The following is a 24,691-nucleotide window of genomic DNA, read 5'->3' as shown; positions in this document are numbered from 1 at the left end:
TGGGCCTTTTTCCGCGCGGGGTGGGAGTGAGCATCGTGCTGCGCCAGTGGGCGGATTTACGTGGGGCTTCGCCGGCCTTTGCAGTTAGACGGCGGTTCCTTTCTCCCCATCCCCCAGGTGGAGAAAGTGTCGCCTTTTGGATTTCCTTTTTGTTGAAGTGGCCCTTGCATTAACACTCCATTGTGCTGGACAGCGCATCCCCTGCTCTCTGCGGCCCAGGTGGGAGGGTGCGGGAGCCGTGAGTCGTCTTTCCTCCTCCCCCTCCTCACGCGTATCCCGCACTCCCCGCCCCCTCCTGGCTCTGCGCTTCTTCTGGCTGCCGGCACTGCGCCCCGCACCGCCGCAGCGCCGCGCCTCTGGACTGCCTAGGGAAGCACACACACTCCCACCCACCCGCCCCGGCCGCACCCCTGCCCAGGATGTCGGCGCTCGAGTGGTATGCCCACAAGTCCCTGGGCGACGGCATCTTCTGGATTCAGGAACGCTTCTACGAGTCGGGCAACCGCGCCAACATCTGGCTTGTGCGCGGCTCTGAGCAGGACGTGGTGATCGACACGGGCCTGGGGCTGCGCAGCCTCCCGGAGTACCTGTACTCTTCCGGTCTCTTGCAGGACCGTGGAGCAAAGGACGATGCGGTGCACCGGCCGCTGCTGGCGGTGGCCACGCACGTGCATTTCGACCACGCCGGCGGCCTCTACCAGTTTGACCGGGTGGCCGTGCACCACGCTGAGGCCGAGGCTCTGGTTCGTGGGGACAACTTTGAGACGGTGACCTGGCTGTCCGACAGTGAGGTGGTGCGGGCACCCAGCCCCGGCTGGAGGGCCAGGCAGTTCCGAGTGCAGGCTGTGCAGCCCACCCTAGTCCTGCAGGATGGTAATGGTCCCCTATGGGCGCGCGCTCTGTAAGGGAAGGGATTAGGGGAGAGCCTGTCCTAAAGATGCATGTTGCAGACCTGCGTGGCTGTAAGGGCCTTGTTTTGGCGCATGGCGTAATCACTGCTTCAGTTTCACCCCTCCCCGAGTAAAAGCCCACCCGCATCAGAGGCAAGGGCATCGCAGCTTTCGTTATCGAGACCAGCTTTGGCACCGTATAGCGGTTGCTAGTATTCGAGTGAAAACCGGCTCCACCTCCTTTAGTCACTTTCCTCTATCTGTAGTAAAGCTACCGCTACCGGGACTTGTGACAGGGGATTTCCCACTCTTTTTCTGGGCACCCGTCTGACATTTCTCCAAGCACTTTTGTAGCTGGAAGACTATTAAGGAGTGACGCCTCAGGAAGAGAGTATGTCATGCGCTATGCTTTTGAGAACTGCTGACTTCATTTGCTTGGTCACCACTGGGTATGAACAGTTACCACTTGTAGGTTTAGAAGACCGTAAGAGAGTAGTGGTTCCAATTTGATCGTGCATCCTTATGTACCAGATAGGTTTCTGTTCTTGGTGTTGCTTCACAAGAGAAAAAACGTGATTATGAACACAAAAGTAGAATACATCTGAGTCTCGTGATATGACACATATAGTGTCTCGTTGAAAGCAAAGCCTGAGAATAACGGATTTGGATGTTGCTTCCCGTGGTGGAGGGATATGTGGTCTAATGCATAGGTAACCCTAGTCTTTTTCGGCTTGCTGAAAGAAAGGGGCTCAGAGGGAAACTCATGGAATAGAACCAAATAGAATAAGGTTTCAGACCCTGTCTCCTCCCCACTACCAGGGTACTTAAATAATTGAGCTAAATAGCCATAATAGCGATATTTAGTTTATTGAATTTTTTTTTTCTGTTTTAGAAGTACTTTCATTAATCTCTTTATCCTCACCACACAATTGAAGTGAGACCACTGAACCTCAATTAAATAACTTGGCTAAAGTCTACAGAGCAAGATACTAACAAAATAGAATTTGAACCAAGGTGCAGTGTATCAAAGCTTGCTGAACGTACAGAAATCTCCTCCTGTAAATATATTATGATAATTCTGAGTAGGATGTGAAATCTCCTTTCCTTTCCATTTCCAAAACATTTTAATTGCTGTCAGTATATCCCTTGATAAGGTAGAAAGATCCAGTTGTTGCTGGACAGTGAGGTACCAGAGCTCACTTGTTGACTCAACAGAAGGCCAAATAAGGAAATAATCATTTTATCTTACAGACTGGATTTTGTTAATTTGAGATATTAAAAAATAGAAAACACAATTCTATAACTTGCCCATGCCACCCAAAATGTCTTTTCATGAAAGTTTTAAATCTAAAAATAAAAAAACTGATTTCAATGAGGGTCTTACATTACCTGACAATTTGAGATGAAAAAAAGTACATTTACATTAAATCTTCTTTTAATTTCTGTATTTATTGATAAAATTCATACTTTAGAGGTAAGATTTGCATGCAGTTATTAGGTAGTCAGAATTAATTCCAGTGAATTACATGGCACCCAGGCCAAAATATGTTTACATTAATATTAAATATATTTAAATTATTTTAAAGAATAAATTACTTCTGTGGGTACCAAGGGAGATTTGATAGAATCATAGCGTTTTGCAGTTTGGAACTGCAAAGGACCTACAAATTACTTGTGTGGAGCTTTAAGACTTTTGGAGGTGTGAAAAGAAAGCTTAATATTTACCAAACACTTTGAAGGTGATAATACGGTGTTATCAAAAGTTGTTTTTCATTAGGAGCTGGATGCCTCACTCTCTCAAGTAGTATCTGATTTCCTCTCTTTCAGGAATGTTAATTTCCTGTGTCTTCTGAATGATGTGGCTTCCTAACTTGCTATTATTAAGTAATCCAGATGACTGGAAGGAGATATAAAATTATTATATTAAAAATTCATAAATAGTTACATCCATACATGAATAGCACAGACCCAAATAGGATAAAGTCTTCACTGCTTTCATTAGAATGCAAGGAGACAAAGCCATTTGTTTATTACATTTCATTTAGTGAATTGATGATCACCGGTCATGGAGAAGCATAAATCTGACACAAACCCAAAAGCTGACTTGTGAATGAGGTGCGGAGAGGCCAAGGAAAGACTAACCATATCATCCAGTGCATTATCTTTGATGAAAAAGCAACTTACCCTACTAATAGCGAAATAGAATCTACCTATAAGAAGATAGCAACATACCTTCGAATAATATAGCACATTCCTCTTGAATGGGCACACATTTTGCCTGTTTTTCACAATACTTAAATAATATGAAGTGCTATCAAATGATAAGAAGTTGGGACATTTTTGTCCCTATTATACATGATTAAGCAATTCGCCCAGAGTCACCAAGATACTATATGAACCAACATTACAGTAATTGTAAATACTCTGTCAGAGTAATAGTTCCAGTTAGACTTATTGTATGGGGAGATTAGAAACTTACAGATTCCAAGGAGTTAGCAGATTAAACAGATCCATCTGATTTGGCTCCCTCCCCAAACCCTACTAACTTACTATAAAGGGACCGAGGGTTGTTTTAAGTATAAATCCATATTGACCAGGGAACTGTTGCAGATGCTGGAAAGCAGCTGTAGTGACTGAGTTAGCAGTTTTATCCTGTCAGCAAGGGGAAATCAGGAGCCAATCCAATTTATATTGCAGGAGCCTAAAGATGCTCAGGAATTACAAGGTACCTCATTGGGGGCAAAGGGAAGGATACTAAAATGAGTAGAATTGGTTGAAAGCCATTTAAGAAGCTGTTAAAACCCTACATTTGGTCACTGAAAGTGCATGCCCCTCCCCCATTCTGTTAGTTTAAAACAGAAGGATTTCTTGATTGCAGGATTGAAGGAAGCCAAACATTACTGAGTTTAGGACTTCATTGTGGAAGACGGGGAATACGTGCACATATGTGTCCCCACTAGTTTTCCAGAAGGATGACAGCCACACCTTTGCTCCCCAGGTAGAAAATTAAAAGAATCTTTTCTGGACTTCTGCCCTGCCCAAAAAGAAAAAGTTTAAGATGCTGAACTAGAGGAATCTCTTAAGTAAACACCCTGACCTGATCGCTTTACAGTAAAGCATGTGCTTCAAGCAGTCTTTTCATCCCAACTCTTAAACAGGCAACCAAGCATGATAAAAAATCCTCTAGCATGAGATCAAGTACCAAAACAAACAATGTAAAGCAACTCAGTGGGAAAAACTATTAATATCTTCAGGGGGATAACAGAAGCTATTGCATCCTAGACCTCCAAGAGATAATAAGGAAATTTTAAGAATGAATAACAGGCAAAACAGCATCAACAACAACAAAAAAGAGCTCTTGGAATTTAAAACATCTGAAATTACTTAATAGAAGGTCTGGAAGTTAAAGTTGAAAAACTTATTTAAAAAAGTAGGACAGATAGGTAAAATGGAAACTAGGAGAGAAAAGAACAAGATACTTAGAGGACCAGTGTGGAAAATAATCCAACACTGAAGTAACAGGAGCACGGATAGAGAAAACACAGGAGAGGAAATAATTATACAGATAATTCAAGAAAATATCCTATAATCCAGGGATGAACTCCAGCCCCCAGAGTTAGCAACACCAAGGGTGAAAACACACCCACACCAAGGCACATTATTGTGAAATTTCAGGATACTGGAGTTAAAGAACTTTCCAAAAAAAGTTTTTTAAGAAAGGGTCATATGTATAGGTAAGACTGCCTTTGGAAGCTAGAAAAGAAGAGCTATGCCTTCAAAATTTGAGTGAAATCAATTTCCAACGTGGAATTCTATATCCACCCAACTATCAATCAAGTTCTCAATAATTTATTTCCCATATACAGTTCTTAGGAAGCTACTAGGATATGCTCCATCAAAACAAGGGAGTAAACCAAGAAAGAGGAAGACATGGAATACAGGAAATAGGAGTTCTAATATGAGAGAAAGTAAAAAAGGATGCATCCAGGTGATGGCAAGTGTTGTGGGTTGAATTGTGTCCCTGGAAAAGATATGTTGAAATCCTAACTCCCAATACCTCAAAACTTGACCTTATTTGGAAATAGGGTTATTGCAGATAGAATTAGTTAAATTAAGATGTGGACATACTGGAGTATGGCAGACCTCTAATCAAGTGTGGTGTCCTCATAAGAAGGGGAGAAAAGACACACGCATACAGAGAAGACAGCCATGTGATGATGGAGGCAATGATTGAAGTGCTGCAGCTGCACGCCAAGTAATGCCACGGATTGCTGGCAAACCACCAAAAGTTAAGAGGCAAGGAAGGATTCTGCCCTACAGGTTTTAGAGGGAGTACAGCCTTGCTGACACCTTGATTTCCAGCTTCTAGCCTCCATTTTTGTAAGACAATAAATTTCCATTACTTTAAGCCATCCTGATTGTGGAACTTTGTTATATTATAGCAACTCTGGAAAACTATGACACTCTGACAATGATAGTACCCCAGGTACAGAGAGCTCCAGTTTGGGGCAGTGGAAATGTCCCTAGAAGAGACTGTTTTGAGAAAAATAGAACACCTAATGTGAAAGAACATCTTGAGAGATGATTTATATACTTAATAAAGATTGTGTATTTGAATTACTAATAATTGTTTTTTCCAGAGAAAACAAAAATTGCATAGGAAAAGTAATCATAGTTTGCAGTACAGCTCTGAAGAGCATACACAGTCATAATATAAACATTGAGTATTCTAATCAAAATCATAACTTTGCAGGGGGAGAAGAGGATGAGAAATGTATATATGTATGGTAGGTGGAAAGTAAGGAGTAAAGAGATTTAAAAATCCTTAGATTTCATATTGGGAAAAAAAAAACAGATTACACCTAAAATTGAAAACCAAAAAGTGGAAATATATGCATGAAATCAGGTGATTACATTCAGCAGCGGTAACTGTCAGAAGAAATAGCTAATTTTTTTTTTTTTTTTTTAATGGTTGACTCTTGGGAGCAAGGTTGGGGGTTGAGTCAGAAGGGAGTAAAGAACTTTTTACATATTCTATTTATACTACAGCCCTTCTGTAATCTATTTAGTATTTGATTAAAAATGAAATAAAAATAAAAGGATGGGGAATGCTTAGATAGAGAAGGGCTTAATGCATTTGAGAAGTCAGAAGAAGTGTGGTATGGCTAAAGTCTGGTGATGACTGGGTCAGGATGAAGCTGGAACAATAGGCAGGGACACAGAAGCCTTGAGATCTTATTAAGGATTTTGGCTTGTCCTACGTTCAAGAAGAAGCCTCTGTGGAGGAGATTGGCATGATAAGATGCATCTAAAAGATGATCCTGGTTGCCATATAAAGAACGGATTGAAGGAAGCAAGAGTAGATGGAGGAAGAAAATTAGAAGACAAGTGATGGTGGTGGCTTGGACCAGAGTGACACCAGTGCGTATAGTGATTTGTATATGGATTTGAGATAGTTTTGGAAGTATAACCAAGAGGAATTGGTGATTAGTTGGATATGAAGAGAATGGTGTGAGAAAGGAAGAAATTAAGCCTAAGTTTTTGGCCTGAATAACTGGGTGGAAAGTGGTTTTCTTTACAGAGTTGGGGTGAGAATAGAGAATACAGAAGATCAGATCTGAGAACACCTTGAGAAGCCCCAGTCCTGAGTATATTCAATTCTGCACCCATTCCATGTCTACAGATGTGGGTGGAGAAAAACAGACTACCAGGCTTTAAATTCATGACCTTGAATCTCAAATAGGCTCTTAGAGCTGCGTATCTTACTATGTTTCCCTAGTGTACTCAATCTTCCACTCCACCACCACTTCTATCAATCTTCCATGTTTCTGTCTAAAGCCCATCTCACTACATTTCCTTTAGCTACTGCCCCCTCTTATTTAAGGATATAGCTCCAGCAATTGTCTGCATAATTAAATTTTTCGTCTCTGTTGAATCATTTTTGTCAATTAAGAAACATGCTATCATTGCTTCTATATTAAAAAATAAATTAGAAGCCCCTGTAAAGGGTTGTCTAGACTCATCGTCTGCTATTGCGCTTTTCCCATTCTGTCTTAACTCACTCCCTATCCCTTAAACTCATCCCTCCAGATAGGCTTTCGTTCTCACAGCTCCCCAAAGCAGTTCTGGTTAGCGTCACCAAAGATCTATATGTTGTTAAATGCAATGGTAACTTCTTCGCAACAGCATTTGTCACAGAGGCAACTCTTTCACTTGGTTTCCTACCTCACTGGGTGCTCTTTTCCATCTCTGTTGGTGGTTCTTCCTGTGCTCTATATTTGGAGAACCCCTGAGACCTCTTGTCTTCTCTATTTGTGCTTACTCCTTAGTTGATCTCATTCATTGTAACAGCTTTAAAATTCATCACTGATGACTCCCAAATTATATCACCCTGATCCAGTGCAGTGTCATCTCTCTCTTGAAGTATCACAGTCAACTTCCCACTGAACTTACTACTTCTACCCTGTTGCCCTATAGTTGTCCCTAACACAACAGCCGGGGTGATCCCATTAGAATCTAAGTTATATCATGCTACTACTACTTTTCTCAAAACTTCCAATGGCTTACTATGTTACTTGGAGTAAAATGCTAAAGCCTGAGAGTGACCTAGAAGCTTCTACATAATCTCGCCCCTTTACCACTACCACATCCTGGTATTTTTTTGCTCTGCTTACTCTGCTCCAGCTTCATTCGCCTCTTTCCTTGAACATGCACACTGTGCTCCCGTCTCAGAGACTTTGCACTTTCTGTTTCCTCTGTCTAGAATACTCCCTTCAGAGAGCTCATGGATATATTTTTCCCTTCAGGCCTCTGTGCAAATGTGATTAGTGAGGCTTTCCTAATAACTATATAAGATAACAATCTCTGGATCCACCCCTCTGTCTTAGTCTACCTATTCTCCTTACTTGCCCTGCTTTGTATTTCTCCATGGGATTTATCATCATTGACATAGTTAGTGTATATTTGTTTATTGCTTTTTCTCCTCCACTAGAATGTAAGCTCCATCAGGGCAAAGAATTCATCTGTTTTGTTCTACTGTATTTCTAGCAGTTAGAATAGAATCTAGCATACAGTTCACATTCCATAAGTGTTTGTAGAATGAATGAGTTAATCCGATTTTAGACATTGTAAATTTGGTTTCACCATTAGGGGAGGATAGGCTGATTGGATGTTTTAAATGTGTTAAATCCTCATCATATCAAGAAGTCAATAGAAAATGAGTTTGGTAAATAAAATATGGTAGCGTAAACATATTCTCTAGAGAGGTAGATACGTACATATGTATACACATACACATTTATATGTGTGTGTGTATCACAATTATAGGTCTGTGTCACGGCCCAAGAGGGCATTTGTAGCCAAAGGACTAAAGAAGGCACCAGACACATTCTGAGACATGAGCCTTTATTATGGGGCTTACTGACAGCATGGGAAGTCGAGTCACATTGCCCTGAATTCAGGACCTTCTCTGAATGGATTCAGGAGCTGCTCTGAATGGCAGCAGGTTCAGAGCTCAAGGTGAAAACACTCTGCACTGCTTTGCACATTGGGGTGCTGAATAAGTTGGTTGTAAGGGCTTGACATTCCAATGGGTGTGAGAGCATAAGGCGGGCTTGCAAAGTAGGTAGGGATTGATTGTAATCAACAGGGAGGAGGGGAGGATTATAGATTATCTTGTAGATCACAGTATCTCAGGGAGTTTCAGGGAGGAGGTAGTTATAGATTACATTTAGCACGGGGGTCTGATTTTACAAAGAGAATAGGTCAGACATTAACTGTCCTAGGTCAAGCAAACTGCAGTTTGCAGTCTTCAAGACACTTAGGGGCCCAGGGTTCCCACAGTCTGGATTTCATAAGAGAGGTCTTGATTGAAATCATATATGTGGGCATTATTGGCATATGGGAAGGATTTAAAGCCACAGGGTACTGGCAGAGCTAATGATATTCAGCCACTATGGCCTTATCAGTTGCCCATTTTGATGGCTGGGTCTTAGCTGTTGTGAAATATTTTGAATATCACCTTGATATACCCAAAGATCACTAAGTCTATCCTGGTATTGGTACTTCTCTACAGCTTCTTTTTAGGATCTTTTTAAAGGAACTCTTCTGTACATGCATTAAACAATCGAGCCCCAACAGCTCTATCATTAAATGAACTTAGCACAATTTCTTTACCTTCCCTGCCAACCATACAGTAAAAGTCAGTGGTTTATGATTCCCAAACACATCTTAGATATGGAATAGTTAGCCAATAAAGGAATCCTGGCCTCTAATGTGGAGAGACTTAGGAGTCTGATTCCATCTTAATGTCATTGCTGGGAATCAAGAGCAGATAGGAAGATGGCACAGCAAAAGAGGCTCTGCTTTTTATCACTTTCATGCCCTGAAATACATTTCAGCTATCCAGGATAGAAGTCAGGGCCCAGGCTTCTTGCTGTGCTGTCCTGGGAATACCTCAGAACTAAAATTCAGTCTTCAGCCCTGGGTTAAAGAATGCTTGCCATTCTTTATGAAGGTCATTAGCATAATGACAGTGGTTCCTGAAATTTGATGTACAAAAGAACCACCTAGGGGACTTGTTAAAAATAGCAATTTCTAGGCCTTATCATACAAAGTTTCTGATATTATAGGACTGTGTAGGTGTGGGATGCAGTAATGTCCATATTTAAGTTACTCCAGTTCCAAGTGATTCTCATGTAGCTGGTCTGCATATACTGTACTTTCAGGGATACAATATTATTTTATAGAATTGTATCATACAGAACTGTGTTGTTCAATTCTGTCTATGCCGTATTTCTGCTTCAACCTTCTCCATATGTTAACATCACTGAACAGGTAATATTCCCTAAGCCAATAGTTCTCAAAAGTGTGGTCCTGGATCAGCAGCCTCAGCATTGCCTGGGAACTTGTTAGAAATGCAGAATCTTAGGCCTCACCCCAGATCTACCAAATCAGAAATGTCTGGATTTAATAGGCCTGACAGGTGACACTGATGTACACTAAGGTTTGAAAACTACTGGTATGATGCATTGCTTTCCAGACACACCTTATAATGAGAATCACCATGGTTACTTATTCAGCATTTAGATTCCAGGACTCTTCCTTGGAGATTGATACAGAAAATCCAGAGTGGGGCCCATGAATGTATAGGTTTAAAAGCATTGCAGGTGATTCTTATTGTCAGATAAATTCTGGAAACCTTGATGTGGTGGGATTCTCAAACCACAGCATAAATAAAAAGCTGCTGCACCTGCTGATACTACTACTACTGGTCTTATTGGTCCTCACATCATATTTTAAGTAGCACTGTGGTAGAGATAAATCATTTAGCAATGAAAGAAAAATGTTAATAATGACACAAGTTGTACTTTAAAACCAAATAATTAGAAATTCAAAATATTTTTTTGAAAGACTTTAGGAAAATTAATGAAGCCCTTGAATTTTCTTGCCCAAAGGACCCACTGCCACCTCAGGCCCCAGGGAACCACTGATCTGTTTTGTTTTTTTTTTCATTATGGTTTTGTTTTGCTAAAAATTTCATGCAAATCTAGTCATACTATATATAATCTTGTGTCTGCCTTCTTTCACTTTGCATGATGTTTTGGAGATTCATGCATGTCATTGCATCTGTTAATCATTCATTCATTTTTATTGCTGGGAAATATTCCATTTAATGGACATGTTGCTTTTTGTTTATCCATGCACTGGGTGAAAGAAGTGTGAATTCTTTCCAGTTTCAGACTGTTAAGAGTAATGCTGTCATTGACATTTGTATACAAGTCTTTGTATGGACCTATGTTTCATTTCTCTTGGGGAGTTACCTAGGAATAGAATTCCTGGGCTGTAAGTAAGTGGATTAATTTTTAAAGAAAAAAACCAGATTATTTTCCAAGTAATTATACAATTTTACATGCCCAACTGCATTGTATAAGGGTTCCACTTTCTCCACATCTTTTTCAACCCTTGGTTTGGTCAGCCCTTTTGATTTTAGCCATTCTAGTGAATGTGTAGTGGTATTTCACTGTGGTTTAATGTGCATATCCCTAGTGACTAATTTTGTTGGTCATCTTTTCAGGTACTATTTCCCTTTTAAATATCTTCTTTGTTAAAGGGTCTGTAATCTTTTGCCCGTCTTTAAAACTGGATTACTGGTTTTACTGAGTTGCTAGAGTTCCTTATATATTCTGGATACAAGTCTTTTATCAGATACATGTTTTGCAAATATTTTCTGCCAGTGTGTGGCTTGCTTTTTCATTGTCTTAGTGATATGTTTTGAAGCACAGAAGTTTTTAATTTGGATTATGTCCAGTTAGTCAACTTTTTTCCTTACGTTTTATGCTCTTTGTGTCATATCTTAGAACTCCATGTCTAACCCATTATCTTTTCTCCTGTTTTTTTCCTAGAAGTTTTATAGTTTTAGCTCTCACATTTAGGTCTGTGATCCATTTTAAGTTGTGTTTGTTGTGATATTGTAAAGTAAGAGTGGAGGGTCTTTCATTCTTTCCTTTTTTTTTCTTTTTTTGCACGTGGATATCCAAAGTGTTCCAGCCCAATTGTTGTAAAGGTCATCCTTAACCCATTGAATTACCTCAGTTGGACCTTTGTTAAAAATCCATTGACCATGTATGTGGAGTGTCTATTTCTGAACTCTGTTCTCTTCCATTAGTTATATGTCTCTCCTTTTTCTAGTACTGCACTGTCTTAATTACTGTAGCTCTGCCATAATTCTTGAAACCTCTAACTTGGTTGTTTTTTTTTTCAAGTTTTTTTGGCTATTCTAGGTCCTTTGCATTTATCTAGAAAGAGATTTTTAATTTCTACAAAAAATCATGTTGAGATTTTCTTTGAGATTGTTGAATTTCTGTATCTGGATTGACCAATACAGTAGCTACTGGCCACGTGTGACTATCTAAATATAGATTTAAATTAATTAAAATTGAATAAAATAAAACATTTAGTTCTTCAGATGTACTGTCTTGTTTCAAGTGCTCATTACCCTATTGAACAGTGTTGATACAGAACATTTCAGTCATTGTAGAAATTTCTATTGGACAGTGCTGCTATAGAAAAAATTGGGGTAAATTACCATGTTAATAATATTGAGTCTTCTAAATCAATGAACATGGCATCTCCTTTTATTTAGGTCTTCTTTAATTTCTCTTGACAGTGTTTTTGTAGTTTTCATCGCATCATATACAAATGTAACAAACATTTTTTGTTAAATTTATTCCTAAGCATTTTATTCTTTTTGATGCTATTGTGAATGGACTGTTTTAATTCATTTCATGATAGTTCATTGCTAGCATATAGAAATATAATTGATTTTTGTATGTGGATCTTGTATCCTGCAACATTGCTAAACCAGCTTTTAGTTCTGGTACTTTTTTCCTGGATTTCCTGGGGTTTTCTAGATATAAAATTTTGACTATGAATGAAGACAAGTTTACTTCTTCTTTTCCAATCTTTATTTCTTTACTTTCTTTTTCTTGGCTTATTGTACTGACAAGGACCTTCATTACATGAAGAATAGAAGTGGTAAGAACAGACATCCTTTTTTTGTTCCTAATCTTAGGAAGAAAACATCCAGTCTCCGTTAGGTATAGGTTTTTTGTAGATGTCCTTTATCAACTTGGGAACCTTCCCTTCTACTCCTAGTTAACTAAAAGTTTTACCATGAATGATGCTTGGATTTTGTCAAATGCTTTTTCTGCAACTACTGAGATGATCATATGGCTTTTCTTCTTTATCTTATTAATATGGTCTGTCACATTAATTTATTTTGAGAAGTTAAACTAAACTTGCATTACTAGGATAAATCTACTCAGTCTTTATTCTCCATTAGTTGCAGGATTTTATTTACTGATCTTTTGTTAAGTATTTCAGACAATATTCATTAAGGAATAATGAGGAATTAATTAATTAGGAACTAACATTAATAAGGAATTTATATACAATTTTCTTGTTTTCTTTGTCTGACTTTGGTGTCAAAGTAATTGATCTCACAAATTTAAGTTGGAAAGTTTTTCCTCTCATCTGTTTTTCTGAAGTCTTTATATAGGATTGGTATTATCCCTTTCTTAACTGTATGGTAGAGTCCGCCAACAAAGTCATCTTTGAACCTGGGCTTTTCTTTATTGGGAAATTTTAAATAATTAAATCCATTTGTTTATTTGAAGTATATCTGTTTGTAGTTTCTATCTTTCTTGGATCAGTTTTGCTAATATGTTTCTTTCTAAGAATTTATCCATTTCATCTAAGTTGTCAAATTTGTTGCCTTAAACTTGTTCATAATATTCCCTTTTAATCCTTTTTTAATATTTTCTTTTTAATTTCTTTAAGGTCTGTAGTAATGTCTCCTTTTATTTTGGTCATTTTCTTTTCTAATTTTTTCTTGATTTGTCTAGCTAAGGATGTATCAACTTTGTTGCTCTTTTCAAAGAACTTACTGTTGGTTTCATTGATTTTGTTCTATTGTCTTTTGTTTCCTATTTCATTCATTCCTACTGTGGTCTTTATTATTTCTTTCTTAATATTTATTTTATGTTTGACTTGCTCTTCTTTTTCTAACTTCTTAAGGTAGAATCTTTGGTTATTGGTTTTAAATAGTTAATCCTTTATTAAATAAGCATTTAAAGCAATAAATTTCCTTCTAAGTACTGAGTTAGCTGCATTCCATACATTTTGTTATGTTTTGTTTTCATTTTCACTCACTTCAATTCAAGATAGTTTCTAATTTCCCTTGTTGTTTCTTCTTTGATCCATGAGTTATGTAGAAATGTGTTGTTTGCTTTGCATGTATTTGGAGAGTTCCCATATTTATTTCTCACTGATTTTTTAATTTGATTACATTGTTTCAAAGAATGTACTTTGTATGATTTTATTCCTTTTAAATTTATTGAGACTTTTCTCAAGACTTGGCATATAGTCTATTCTGTTGAATATTCCATGTACAATTGAAAAGAGTGTGTATTGTGCTGAGGTAAAGTGCTTTATATATGCCAGTTAGGTCAAGTTGGTTGTTGTTATTATTTAGGTCTTTTGTATCCTCATTGATTTTTCTGTCTTCTTGTTTTTTAAGTTACTGAGAGAAAAATGTTGAAATATTTAAGCATGATTGTTAAATTGTTTATTCTTATTTCAGTCTGTCAGTTTTTGTTTCTTGCATTATGGGACTCTGTTTTTAGGTTCCGTGTAAATGTGTAATGTTATAATTTCTTATAAAACATACTTTTTTTCAATGTAATATTCCTTGTCTAAAAGTCTATTTTGTCTGATATTAATATAGCCACTCTAATTCTCTTGTGTTAAATTTACATAGTAAAACTTTTCAACACGCTTTTTTTAACTTACTGTTCTTCTCTCATATATTGCATATAATTGAATCTTGCTTTTTATCCAGTTTGACAATCTCTGCCTATAAATAGAATGCTTAGTCCATTCATATTTAATATGATTATTGATATAGTTGTATTTTGCCATTTCTTTTCTGTATGTCTTTTTTCTTCCCTTACAGTAATTTTTTATGTTCACCAAATTCTAATTATTACACCATTTTAATTCCTGTATTAACTTTTTTAGCGATTTTTTTTTCATGTGTCTGTATGTTTGCACTAGATATTACAATATGAATCTTTAACTTACCACAGTTTACTTCAGGTAGTATCAACTTAATTCCAGTAAAATATAGCAGTTTTACACCTATATACCTCCTTATCCTCCCACTGTCAAGAACCATGAAGAGTCTGAGATTTTACCTTACTTGCCACAGTTTGGTGGATTTTGCCAGAAGAAATGGGGTTCCAGGGAGAAAGACAAAGGACAGTTTATTACTCATAGTAGTAACAAGTAGCGTGACTATCATCATTTGCACGAATTCCCCAAGCCCCAATTCCACAGGGTGACACAATGAGGGCCAAAATATAATACTATCCACTAGAGAGTGGCATTCACAAATTTTGTCAACAAGATACTGGCACCATGGATGTTCTGAAAAACCCATTTGGTGGTCAAATAAGTTTGAAAAATTATAGAACTATATCTGCCTCTCACATATCAATGGTGTACTTTAGTGTATTAAAAGCTCCAAGAAGTGTTGGGGTAAAGAAAACTCTTAATTTCCTTAGAAGCAAAAGTTCTCAAAATTATTTAACCACAGAATCTTCTACTTTTCTTTTACACATCATAACACCCTGCAGAAACAGTGTTCCACATTGCCCTCTCTGGCAAAAACTGGTCTAGCAAAAAATAGAAATGATGTATAATTAATTTATTGTTGTCATTATTTGGAAACAGTATTTATGAAAGAGAAGTAAAATAGGAGTCATCCTTCCCAACCTCTTTGAAACATTTAATGTTCTTTTATTCTTTAAATAATCAAAGTTCAATTATATGACATGTCTATCTGTAAACTCTGTTTCCATTTATAGGGGATGTGATCAACCTTGGTGACAGACAGCTCACTGTTATGCACATGCCCGGTCACTCCAGGGGCAGTATTTGCCTACATGACAAAGATCGAAAGATTCTCTTCAGTGGAGACGTCGTGTATGATGGATCACTGATTGACTGGCTCCCATATAGCAGGATAAGTGACTATGTTGGAACCTGTGAACGACTGATAGAATTAGTGGACAGAGGTCTGGTAGAGAAGGTGCTTCCTGGGCACTTTAATACCTTTGGTGCTGAAAGGCTTTTTCGATTGGCTTCCAACTATATTTCAAAAGCTGGGATATGTCACAGAATTTCTACTTTTGCCATGCGATCTCTTGCTAGCTTAGCTCTTCGTGTAACAAATTCTAGGACCTCACCCTAGTATCTATACTGATAACCTATTTTGATTAATTCTGTAAACTAGTCCAGTTCACTTTGTGTTGTTTGAATGATTGATAGTGAGCATTTCAAGAAGTGCTTTTATATTACTATTGTATATTAGAGAAAGAAAGATTGAGAATGAATAAGCCAAAAAAAAGAGAGAAGATTATAGTTTAAAGATTTTTTTTTCTTTCTTCCAAACAAGAAACCACTGAAATAGCTCGTAATTTGCCAAAGCTGCCATCTTTTCATATTTACCCTAGAAATTACATAGAAGTATTTGGGGAAGCAAGGAGGCATCATGTGGGAGGAAAAAGAACTGTCTTTGTCACCCATTTGTCTTATTTTATTCCTAGATGTCCTGGAAAAAAAGGCATATGTTAAAAAAGAAAGTTTTATGTTTATAATCCAAACATGGTATTTTTGGTATTTTATTTAAAGATGAAGGTTCTTGGGTTTAAAATACATTAGAATGCAAACATATAAGCTAGCATTTAGAATGATAGCTAAAACATTTCATTGTTATGGGTTGAAATTTTTATGCCTCATTTTATTTATTCATTCTTTGTGTAATAATAGTATACATTATGTGATGTGTAATTTTACTTATGCAAAGTACAATGAATTTTGTTTTATTGCAAAGCTTTAAACTGCAGACGTGCACAGTAAAAAGCTACTATATATATTGTTATTATGTAAGTGTAATATTTGCGATCATAAAAGTAAAATTTAAATGTCTGTAATCTAAAAATTGTCGAATTTCTCAAAAGGACACTGTCAGGCAAATTGAAAATATACACATTGAGAATAATTTTTTTATTATATCCTATTTTAATATTAACAGATATTATGAACAAAATTTTTCTTGTTAAAGAGCAACTTCAATATATGTGTCATATTTTATAGTATCAAAACAACTATAGGAATCTATTGCATTCTGATGTAAACCATTCTTTTACTTTACATAACATGCATCTGTATCATACAAGGCTTTTCAAATTGAATGCAAAATGTGCGTTAGATATGATTTAGAGTGAATTACCTTTTTATCCTGATTCACAACACCTACTCTTATTCAGTATTCTTTGTATGGAATGAAAAGAAGTCTACATTAGTAAAGACATAGAAAAGGTTATACGCCTGTTTAGTAAAATGTTTTGGTTTGGTGCTCTTAATAATAATTTATTAAAAACCTTTTGAAATATTTCATAAAGTTTTTTTAAACTGTTCTTTTCACTGCCTTTCTATTAATGACATGTCTAAAACCAAAATGAGGTAGCTTTGGAAATCCAATTTTTTTAGTATTAGGAAGGTCCATTAATTTTGATTTCTGGAAAAAATATGAATTTTTTTCTATCCTGCAGCCACCCAGGTTCTTTAGTTTTTACTCATTCAATACACATGCACACATCACATACATGCACATATATACAGTCACACAAACATACATACATACACAACAACACTGTGCTAAACACTGTGGAAGCTTAAAAAGTGAAAGAGACTACATTCTAGCTAGGTTGAAGACAAACATAAAACATGAACAATAAAATGAACAAGTTGGAGTTAATATAAATTTTACATGAGTGTAAGGGACATAAATGATGGGGTGTGAAGTTTGCTTAGGGAAAGGTTCTTGTAGGAGGTTGTTTTTGAGTTAGATTTTTTTAGTTAGATTTGGAAGGATGATGATTTGTTAGGTGGTCAAGGTTGGAAATAAAAAGACCTGAAAACAGGGATGTAAGCATTGCTGTCTAGAGTAGTCTATTTCTTATGAAAGTTTATTTCTAATTTTAGGAACCCCATATTTTCCAGACACCATGTATTTAGCATGAGAAAGATGGGGTTGTGATTGTGTATATAACAGTCATCCTTAATGACAAGCAAGCTGTACTGCTGCATACCACCAAATGAACCTTAACTTAAAATTGGAATGGATACCACCACAATTTGCTCAGAGAATATCATTGAAGTTTCTCTGTGATAGTCATTCAAGACAGTAGATCTGTTTCAAATGATAGTGCATCAAGAACATAGTTTTGGTTCATGGCAACTATGAGCAATCACTTAATGAGCCTTAAATATAGCCATTATTTTTATATCAGCACAAAAAAATACCAAAAGTCCTTAACCATTGACCATTTTATCATACTTTAGGATATGTTTTTTTAAATCAGGGTAGAGTAGGCACTAAGTTTTATTGGCAAATATTTAAACTTGCTGAAGGATTTCCTTATTTAATAAAACTACAATTTGTCAAAAACGCATAGATTTTTTTTTTTTTCACTTTTTCAAATCGTACCAGAAATGACTGTGATATTTTACTGTTATTTCAATGTGAATAAATTGGGGAAAGGATCAATCATTCATTGAGTGCCCATGCCAGTCATTTAAAATATGCATTATTTAACATAATCCTGGCCCCATGCTGAGAGATAATTGACTAACCTTACACAATACAACTTTGGACACAAAGCTAGTATTTGGACACAGGCCTGTCTGCCACCCAAACTGTGTTCTTTTTCTTATATCTGCACAATAGCATAAAATTGGCAAAGTGTATTTTTACTTTTCAAGATGCCATATGTGCCAAGAATGAATCATGTGATGTTAAAGCATACTTTAAAAGAAGTTTAAAAATATATATTTTCACCCTGACAGTGACCCTTGTAATTTGTGATTTTTGGAGATATTAATATGTAGGTATAATTCTAAGTTGTCAAAATGTAAAACATTTAGAAATAATTTTCGTTGTTTATATTGTTAATACTGAATCTTGGAAAGTTCATTTTCCTTACTTGATGTTTCCTTTTAACTAAAAAGTTTAAAACAAACAAAAACCTTGTGTGTTATCCTGATACAGTTAAATAAAGTTATGTACGTTTGTTCTTCTGTGGCTAGTAATATGAATGTGACATGCACAAATTGTCTTATGATTTTCAAAAAAGTGTAAGTAAACATTTGTGTAATAAATATTAAAGTGGGCATTTTAATTCAGTCTGTAATTGACATTTTTTATAAAGTTAGCAAATTTCCACTCAGTTTCTTGCAAGGATATGTCCTATATGAAGTACAGTTTTGAAAAGCTTGTGATAAATAAGATGTCAGATTGGTAGGAAAGAATAGTGAACCCAGAAACAGAAAAATACCCATATAAACCCTTCCGTAGTTAATACTGCATTCCAAATCAATATCAACTGTTCAATAAATATTCCAATGTTCCAGTTTTTAATGTTGGAACAAAGGTTCCTACCATCATAAAAATAAATTCCAAATGGATTAAAAACATGAATGTGAAAATCAGAACCACACATGAATTGGAAGAAAATTTAAGAGATCATATTTAAGCCTTTAGGATAAGGAAGATCTGCTTTATAAAGAAACAAGCAGCAAAATTGTATCAAAAGTTAGAATGTCTGTAAAACTGTTGTCATAGCTCCCTTGTCCCTGGAGCCATGTTCCAGGCTAGATGTCTCATGAGAAGGAATTCAAGGATGAGACAAGCAGGTATAAGCAAGTGAGAAAAGTTTACTGAAGAGAAAGAAAGTACACACTCAAAAAGTGAGCATGGGCATGCTCAAAGGAGAGACACAACCCAGGCTGTTTGGCACATGGGTTTTTATTAAAGGGAGGTGGGGTTTGAGATGTGGGTACATTGTGGTTTGTTAGCAAACATGCAAATTAAGGATTGTTTATGAGCTATTGTGATAGGCTATCTAGACATTCAAATTAAGGATTATAAGTGGGTTATTGTGATAGGCTGTACATACATTCAAATTAAGAACTGTAAGTTAGCCTGTCAAGCCTCTGACCTAATCCGGCAGGCTGTTTCCCCCCTGCACTGGGCCCTAGAGATGCCCCAGGGTCTGCAAGATATTTTCCTATATCCAGCCTGCCTCACAACCCGATGCTGTGAAGATAGTTTAAAAAAGAAAGATTAAAAGAAAATATTCACAATATATATAACAAAAAAAAATTAGGAAATATAAAGAATGCCAACAAATCAATAAGAAAAAGATTACCCATTAGAAAAATGGGTAAATCATATAAAGAGGTTATTTGTGGAAGAGGAAATAGAAAGGACCAATAAGTGCAAAATAATGCTGACCCTCACTTACCACGTTTTATACTAACCAGAGTGGGAAATTTTGATAGTAACAAGTGTTGACAAGGATAAAGGGGAAATGAATGTTTTCATGCTGTACTGCTAGGAGTGTAAAGTAGTCCAGCTATTTGGGAGAGCAATTTGGGAGCATGACTTGACATTTTCTGATTTTTGAGTTAAGAATAGGTTGAGCACACACCTTGGCCTCTGCTCCTTTCTGAAACTCTTACTAAAATGACAGTTTAGGACTCTTTAGAAGGCATAAACTCGAACAAGAAAGGTAACGGAGAAAACAGCAACAACATTTTGGGCACTGGAGAACTTATGGATGAATGAAAACCGATTTGGCAAAGCCAGGAAAGCTAAAAACTAGGCTAGAAATAGAGAAAGCCAAGAAGCAATCTTATTACAGAGCTAAATATGCCTCAGAGTGGGTGTGAATGTCTTTAATTCAAGTATGTTTGACAGACCACCAAATCCCTCTCTATACTGCTAAGCAGTTTCCCCACATTAGGAAAGATTGGAGACTAAATGGGATTTACCATGAATTTAAGCGATTAGTAGCTTCAGGTCCCTGCATTGGCATGGGCCCCTTCTTATGCTCCTGGAGTGGTCAGAACAGTGTATTTGTTTTGTTTTGTTTTTTAAATAGGGTTTTAAAAATTCTTTTTTTTTTTTAAGAAAGCCCCAATAATCAGGCCCCACAAAATTGGGATCTACTTTGACTAGAGGATTATTATGTGGAGAGGGTAAAACAGGATCTCTATTCAGAGGAAGTAAGACCTTAATAAGCATGGGGGTCCTCTATTGAAAACAGAGATATTTAGCAAAAGCTTACACACTAGTTGAGAGTTTGTATATTTAATGTTCAGGCCCCTGGTTCCCTCCAACCTAGCTAAACGATTTCTCTCAGTTAGGATTATACCCTCCAGGCAGGAGACTGTAAGAGCCTTTTCTCAGGAATTTGACCCCAAGAGAAAAGATCTAATGATACTTGATCTGAGGTCCCCAAGAAAAATGAGACCACCCTACTATACAGCCACAATTGCTGAACCTCCACTTCCTGCAGCCCCCACCCCCCACCCACAAACACATACCCCAAAACCCAGCATCTTGTGGAAAACCAAAAGAATGAATGTAAATCAGTGGGAAAATCATTAAAAGCAGTAAGCATTTAACAAACTAGTACAATTTAAAATCACCGTTAAAAATCTCTAATCTGCATTTATACAAACAAAAATGAGTTCCAAAATATAATTTATAATACACAACACTATGGATTTATAAAAATATTTTTAAAATACATACACACAAACATAAATGTTCAAATTTTATATAAGGACAACTAAAACACTTCTGAAGATACAATGGTAGACTAGAAAAAATGAAAAAAATACCATATTCTTAGGTAGGAATATCAGGAGGAATTCTCTTATGTTTCTGCACATCTTGCAAACAGAAGCACTGACTGTCTTTATTTCACTACCTTTTCAAGGATTTTTTAAAATTATTTTTTAAATTATTGAGGTATAATTTACATACCATAAATATCTAACTGGGAAGAGGGGAGAGGATCAGGACTTGGGAGAGGAATAATCCAGAGGAATTTTAGCAATGTTCATAATGATTTAATATTTACAAAGATAATTGTAAACTCATTGAACAGTTAAACATTGCATTGGTCAGGGTTTTCCAGAGAAACAGAACCAACAGGATATAAGATTTATTATAAGAAATCAGCTAACGCAATCATGGAGGCTTGCAAGTCCAAACTCTTTAGGGCAGGCTGCAAGCTGGAAACTCCAATAGAGATGAGACCGAAGTCCTTAGTCTGAATTCCTCAGACTGTCTGGAAATTCTGGCAAGACCCAATACTGAACTGAGTCTGAATTCTTCTGAGCTCTGAAATCCTCAGTTTGGGCTTTTAAGACCTCCAATTGTTGGATGAGGAGACTCCCCACATTGCTGAGGTCAACTGCTTTTGTTGATCAGAGATGCAGTCCACTAATATATATGCCTATCCCATCTCAAAATGACCCTCACAAGCAGGCCAGTGCTTGAGCAAACAACTGGACACCATAATCTAGTCAAGTTGACACACAAAAGTAATTATCATAAACATCAATAAAAATAAATGGTAGATCTTTGCTATGCATGCCCAATTTTTGCTTTCAGTTTATGTCAATATTTTTTGGAAGCCTACTGTGTGTTAGACCTCAGGAGAGGGATCCTGAATGTAAAATATACTCCTACAAAGATCTGAGCAAAGTAGGTACTCAATAAATATTTTTACATGTTTGAGGCCAACAGTGACTAAATGGAACAGAGGAGAGGCAAGTATAGCATGAATTGATAAGGGAAATTGTATTGTTATTTGTTCAAAATATTGTTGATGTTGTTTTAATGTTCTATTTTCTAGATATATAAGGAAACCCGTTTTCTTTCTTCTTAAGCTGTCTTTAGACCCCAGCAATTCAATAGACTGTGCCTTTGTAAAATGAAACAAAACATCCTGAAACAATATCTGATTATCACTACCCCACCCCAAAATTCAGAAACTCTTATTGAGTCTCCTTTTTTTCATGGTATTACAGGTATTTGCATAGGATCAGTAAGAATTTGTCCTCCTTTTTGCCAGATAATAATTGGAAAAATCACTTATGCAACCAAGGCTTTGCCTAGAAAGTCACATTTGAGAATGAAACTTATTTAAAACAGATATTACAAGCCTCTTTTAAGGAACTGAGATTGATCTTACAGAGCCATTGCCTACAGAGTCCTCCCAGAAAAGCTGCTCCATACTTGACTTACATGAACTACACTTACAGTAGGTAAAGAATCTCACTTCCTGGCATGCTAGGAACATTAGGATATTTTGGAGACCTTAAGAAGTGAGGAATTTACCCAAATTTAAGGTATTGTCCATGAAACTGGCTGTGGAGAGTTTTTTGGGTTTCCTAGCTAGTGGATAGGAAATATTAGAGGCAATTAAGTTTCTTATGAACATTTTTTGACAGAAATTTATTTACTAATTGTTCAATCTTATATGGATCTATATTTTGCAAAGCAAACTTTTTAAAAAGCCTATATGATAATTCATTCTCTTGCTGCACCTATGCAAATAATCAGAACAAACCTACTGAGACTTGCCTTATTTTGATATCAAGAAAAAAATATTCCTTTGAGTTTATTTTGATCAAAAGAGGGGAGAGTAAAAGAATCAGCAAACTAAAAGACAGAACAATTGAAATTTCACAGATAGAAGAACAGATGGAGAAAAGAATTGGAAAAATTGAGCAGGGTCTCAGGGAATTGAATGACAGCATGATGTGCACAAACATACATATCATGGGTGTCCCAGAAGGAGAAGGAGAAGTTAAGGCAAAAGGAGCAGAAAGAATACTTGAGGAAATAATAACTGAAAATGTCTCAACTATTATGAAAGGCATAAACATAAATGTCCAGGAAGTACAAATTATTTCAAACAGAATAAATCTTAATGACCCTACTTTGAGACACATACTAATCAGAATGTCAAATACCAAATATAAAGAGAGAATCCTGAAAGCAGCAAGGGAAAAGCAATTCATCACAAACAAGGAAACTGCATAAATTTAAGTTCCAATTTCTCATTAGAAACCATGCAGGTGAGAAGGCAGTGGTATGATATATTTAAGGTACCAAAAGAGAAAAACTGCCAGCCAAGACTTTTGTATCCAGCAAAACTGTCCTTCAAAAATGTGGGAGAGTTTAAAATATTCACAAATAAATAGAAACCAAGAGAGTTCATTAATAAGAGACCTTTACTACAAGCAGTACTAAAGGGAGTTCTGCAGGCTGAAAAAGATGAGAGAGAAAGGCTTCAGGAAACCGTAGAAATTAACATTATCAATAAGGGTAACTAAAAGGGTAAAAAGACAAAAATCAGATATGATATATAAAAAAATGGATAAAATGGTTGAAGTACAGCCTTTTTAGAAATTAACATTACCAATAAGGGTAATTAAAGGGTAAAAAGAAAGACAAAAATCAGGCATGATATATAAAAAAAAAATGGATAAAATGGTTGAAGTACTGCCTTCACAGTAATAACAATGACTGTTAGCGAATTAAACTCCCCAGTCAAAAGACACAGTTTGGCAGATGGATTTAAAAAAATATATGATCCATCTATATGTTACCTACAAGGGACTCACCTTAAACCCAAGGATACAAATATATTGAAAGTGAAAAACTAGAAAAAAGATTTTCCACTCAAATAGTAACAAAAAAAGAGAGCTGGGGTAGTTATGCTAATGTCAGACAAAATAAACTTGAAATGAACAACTGTTATAAGAGACAAAGAAGGACACTATATTAATAAAAGGGGCAACCCACCAAGAAGAAATAACAATCATAAATATATATGCACCTAACCAGGATGCCTCAATATATATGAGGCAAAACTGGCAAAAACTAAAGGGAGAAATAGGCATCTCTATAATAATAGTTGAAGACTTCAATGCACCACTGTCATCAAAGGATAGAACATCTAGACAGAGGATCATTAAAGAAAAAGAGAACTTGAATAGTATGACAAATGAACTAGACCTAACAGACATATAAAGAGCACTGCAGCCCAAAACAGCAGGATATACATTCTTCTGAAATGCTTATGGATCATTCTCCAAGATAGACCACATGTTGAGTCACAAAATAGGTCTCAATAAATTTAAAAGATTGAAATAATGCACAGCACTTTCTCTGACCATAATGGAATGAGCTGGACATCAGAAACAGGCAGAGAACTGGAAAGTTCACAAATATATGAAGGTCAAACAACACACTCTTAAACAATCAGTGGGTTAAAGAATAAATTGCAAGAGAAATCAGTAAACAGCTCAAA

At 36.4% G+C, this 24,691-nt stretch overlaps 1 protein-coding gene across 1 annotated transcript; it reads left to right on the top strand.

The window, feature by feature from the left end:
• The first annotated feature begins 57 nt into the window (after window positions 1-57).
• Window positions 58-18,694, top strand: MBLAC2 (metallo-beta-lactamase domain containing 2). The gene is made up of 2 exons (XM_037801951.1): window positions 58-873; window positions 15,317-18,694. Exons 1-2 carry the CDS (start codon window positions 420-422, stop codon window positions 15,700-15,702), a joined length of 840 nt encoding a protein of 279 aa, XP_037657879.1. The 5' UTR covers window positions 58-419; the 3' UTR covers window positions 15,703-18,694.
• The last annotated feature ends 5,997 nt before the right edge of the window (window positions 18,695-24,691 follow it).

Source organism: Choloepus didactylus, chromosome 13 (genome assembly GCF_015220235.1).
Source record: "Choloepus didactylus isolate mChoDid1 chromosome 13, mChoDid1.pri, whole genome shotgun sequence".
NCBI lineage: Eukaryota > Metazoa > Chordata > Mammalia > Pilosa > Megalonychidae > Choloepus > Choloepus didactylus.
Note: the sequence above shows the minus strand (reverse complement) of the source record. Positions and strands in the feature narration are given on the sequence as shown.

Coding starts and splice junctions, on each gene's coding strand:
- MBLAC2 (XM_037801951.1), top strand. CDS start 420: ATGTCGGCGCTCGAGTGGTATGCCCACAAGTCCCTGGGCGACGGCATC. Junction 874..15,316: donor CACCCTAGTCCTGCAGGATG/GTAATGGTCCCC, acceptor TTCCATTTATAG/GGGATGTGATCAACCTTGGT.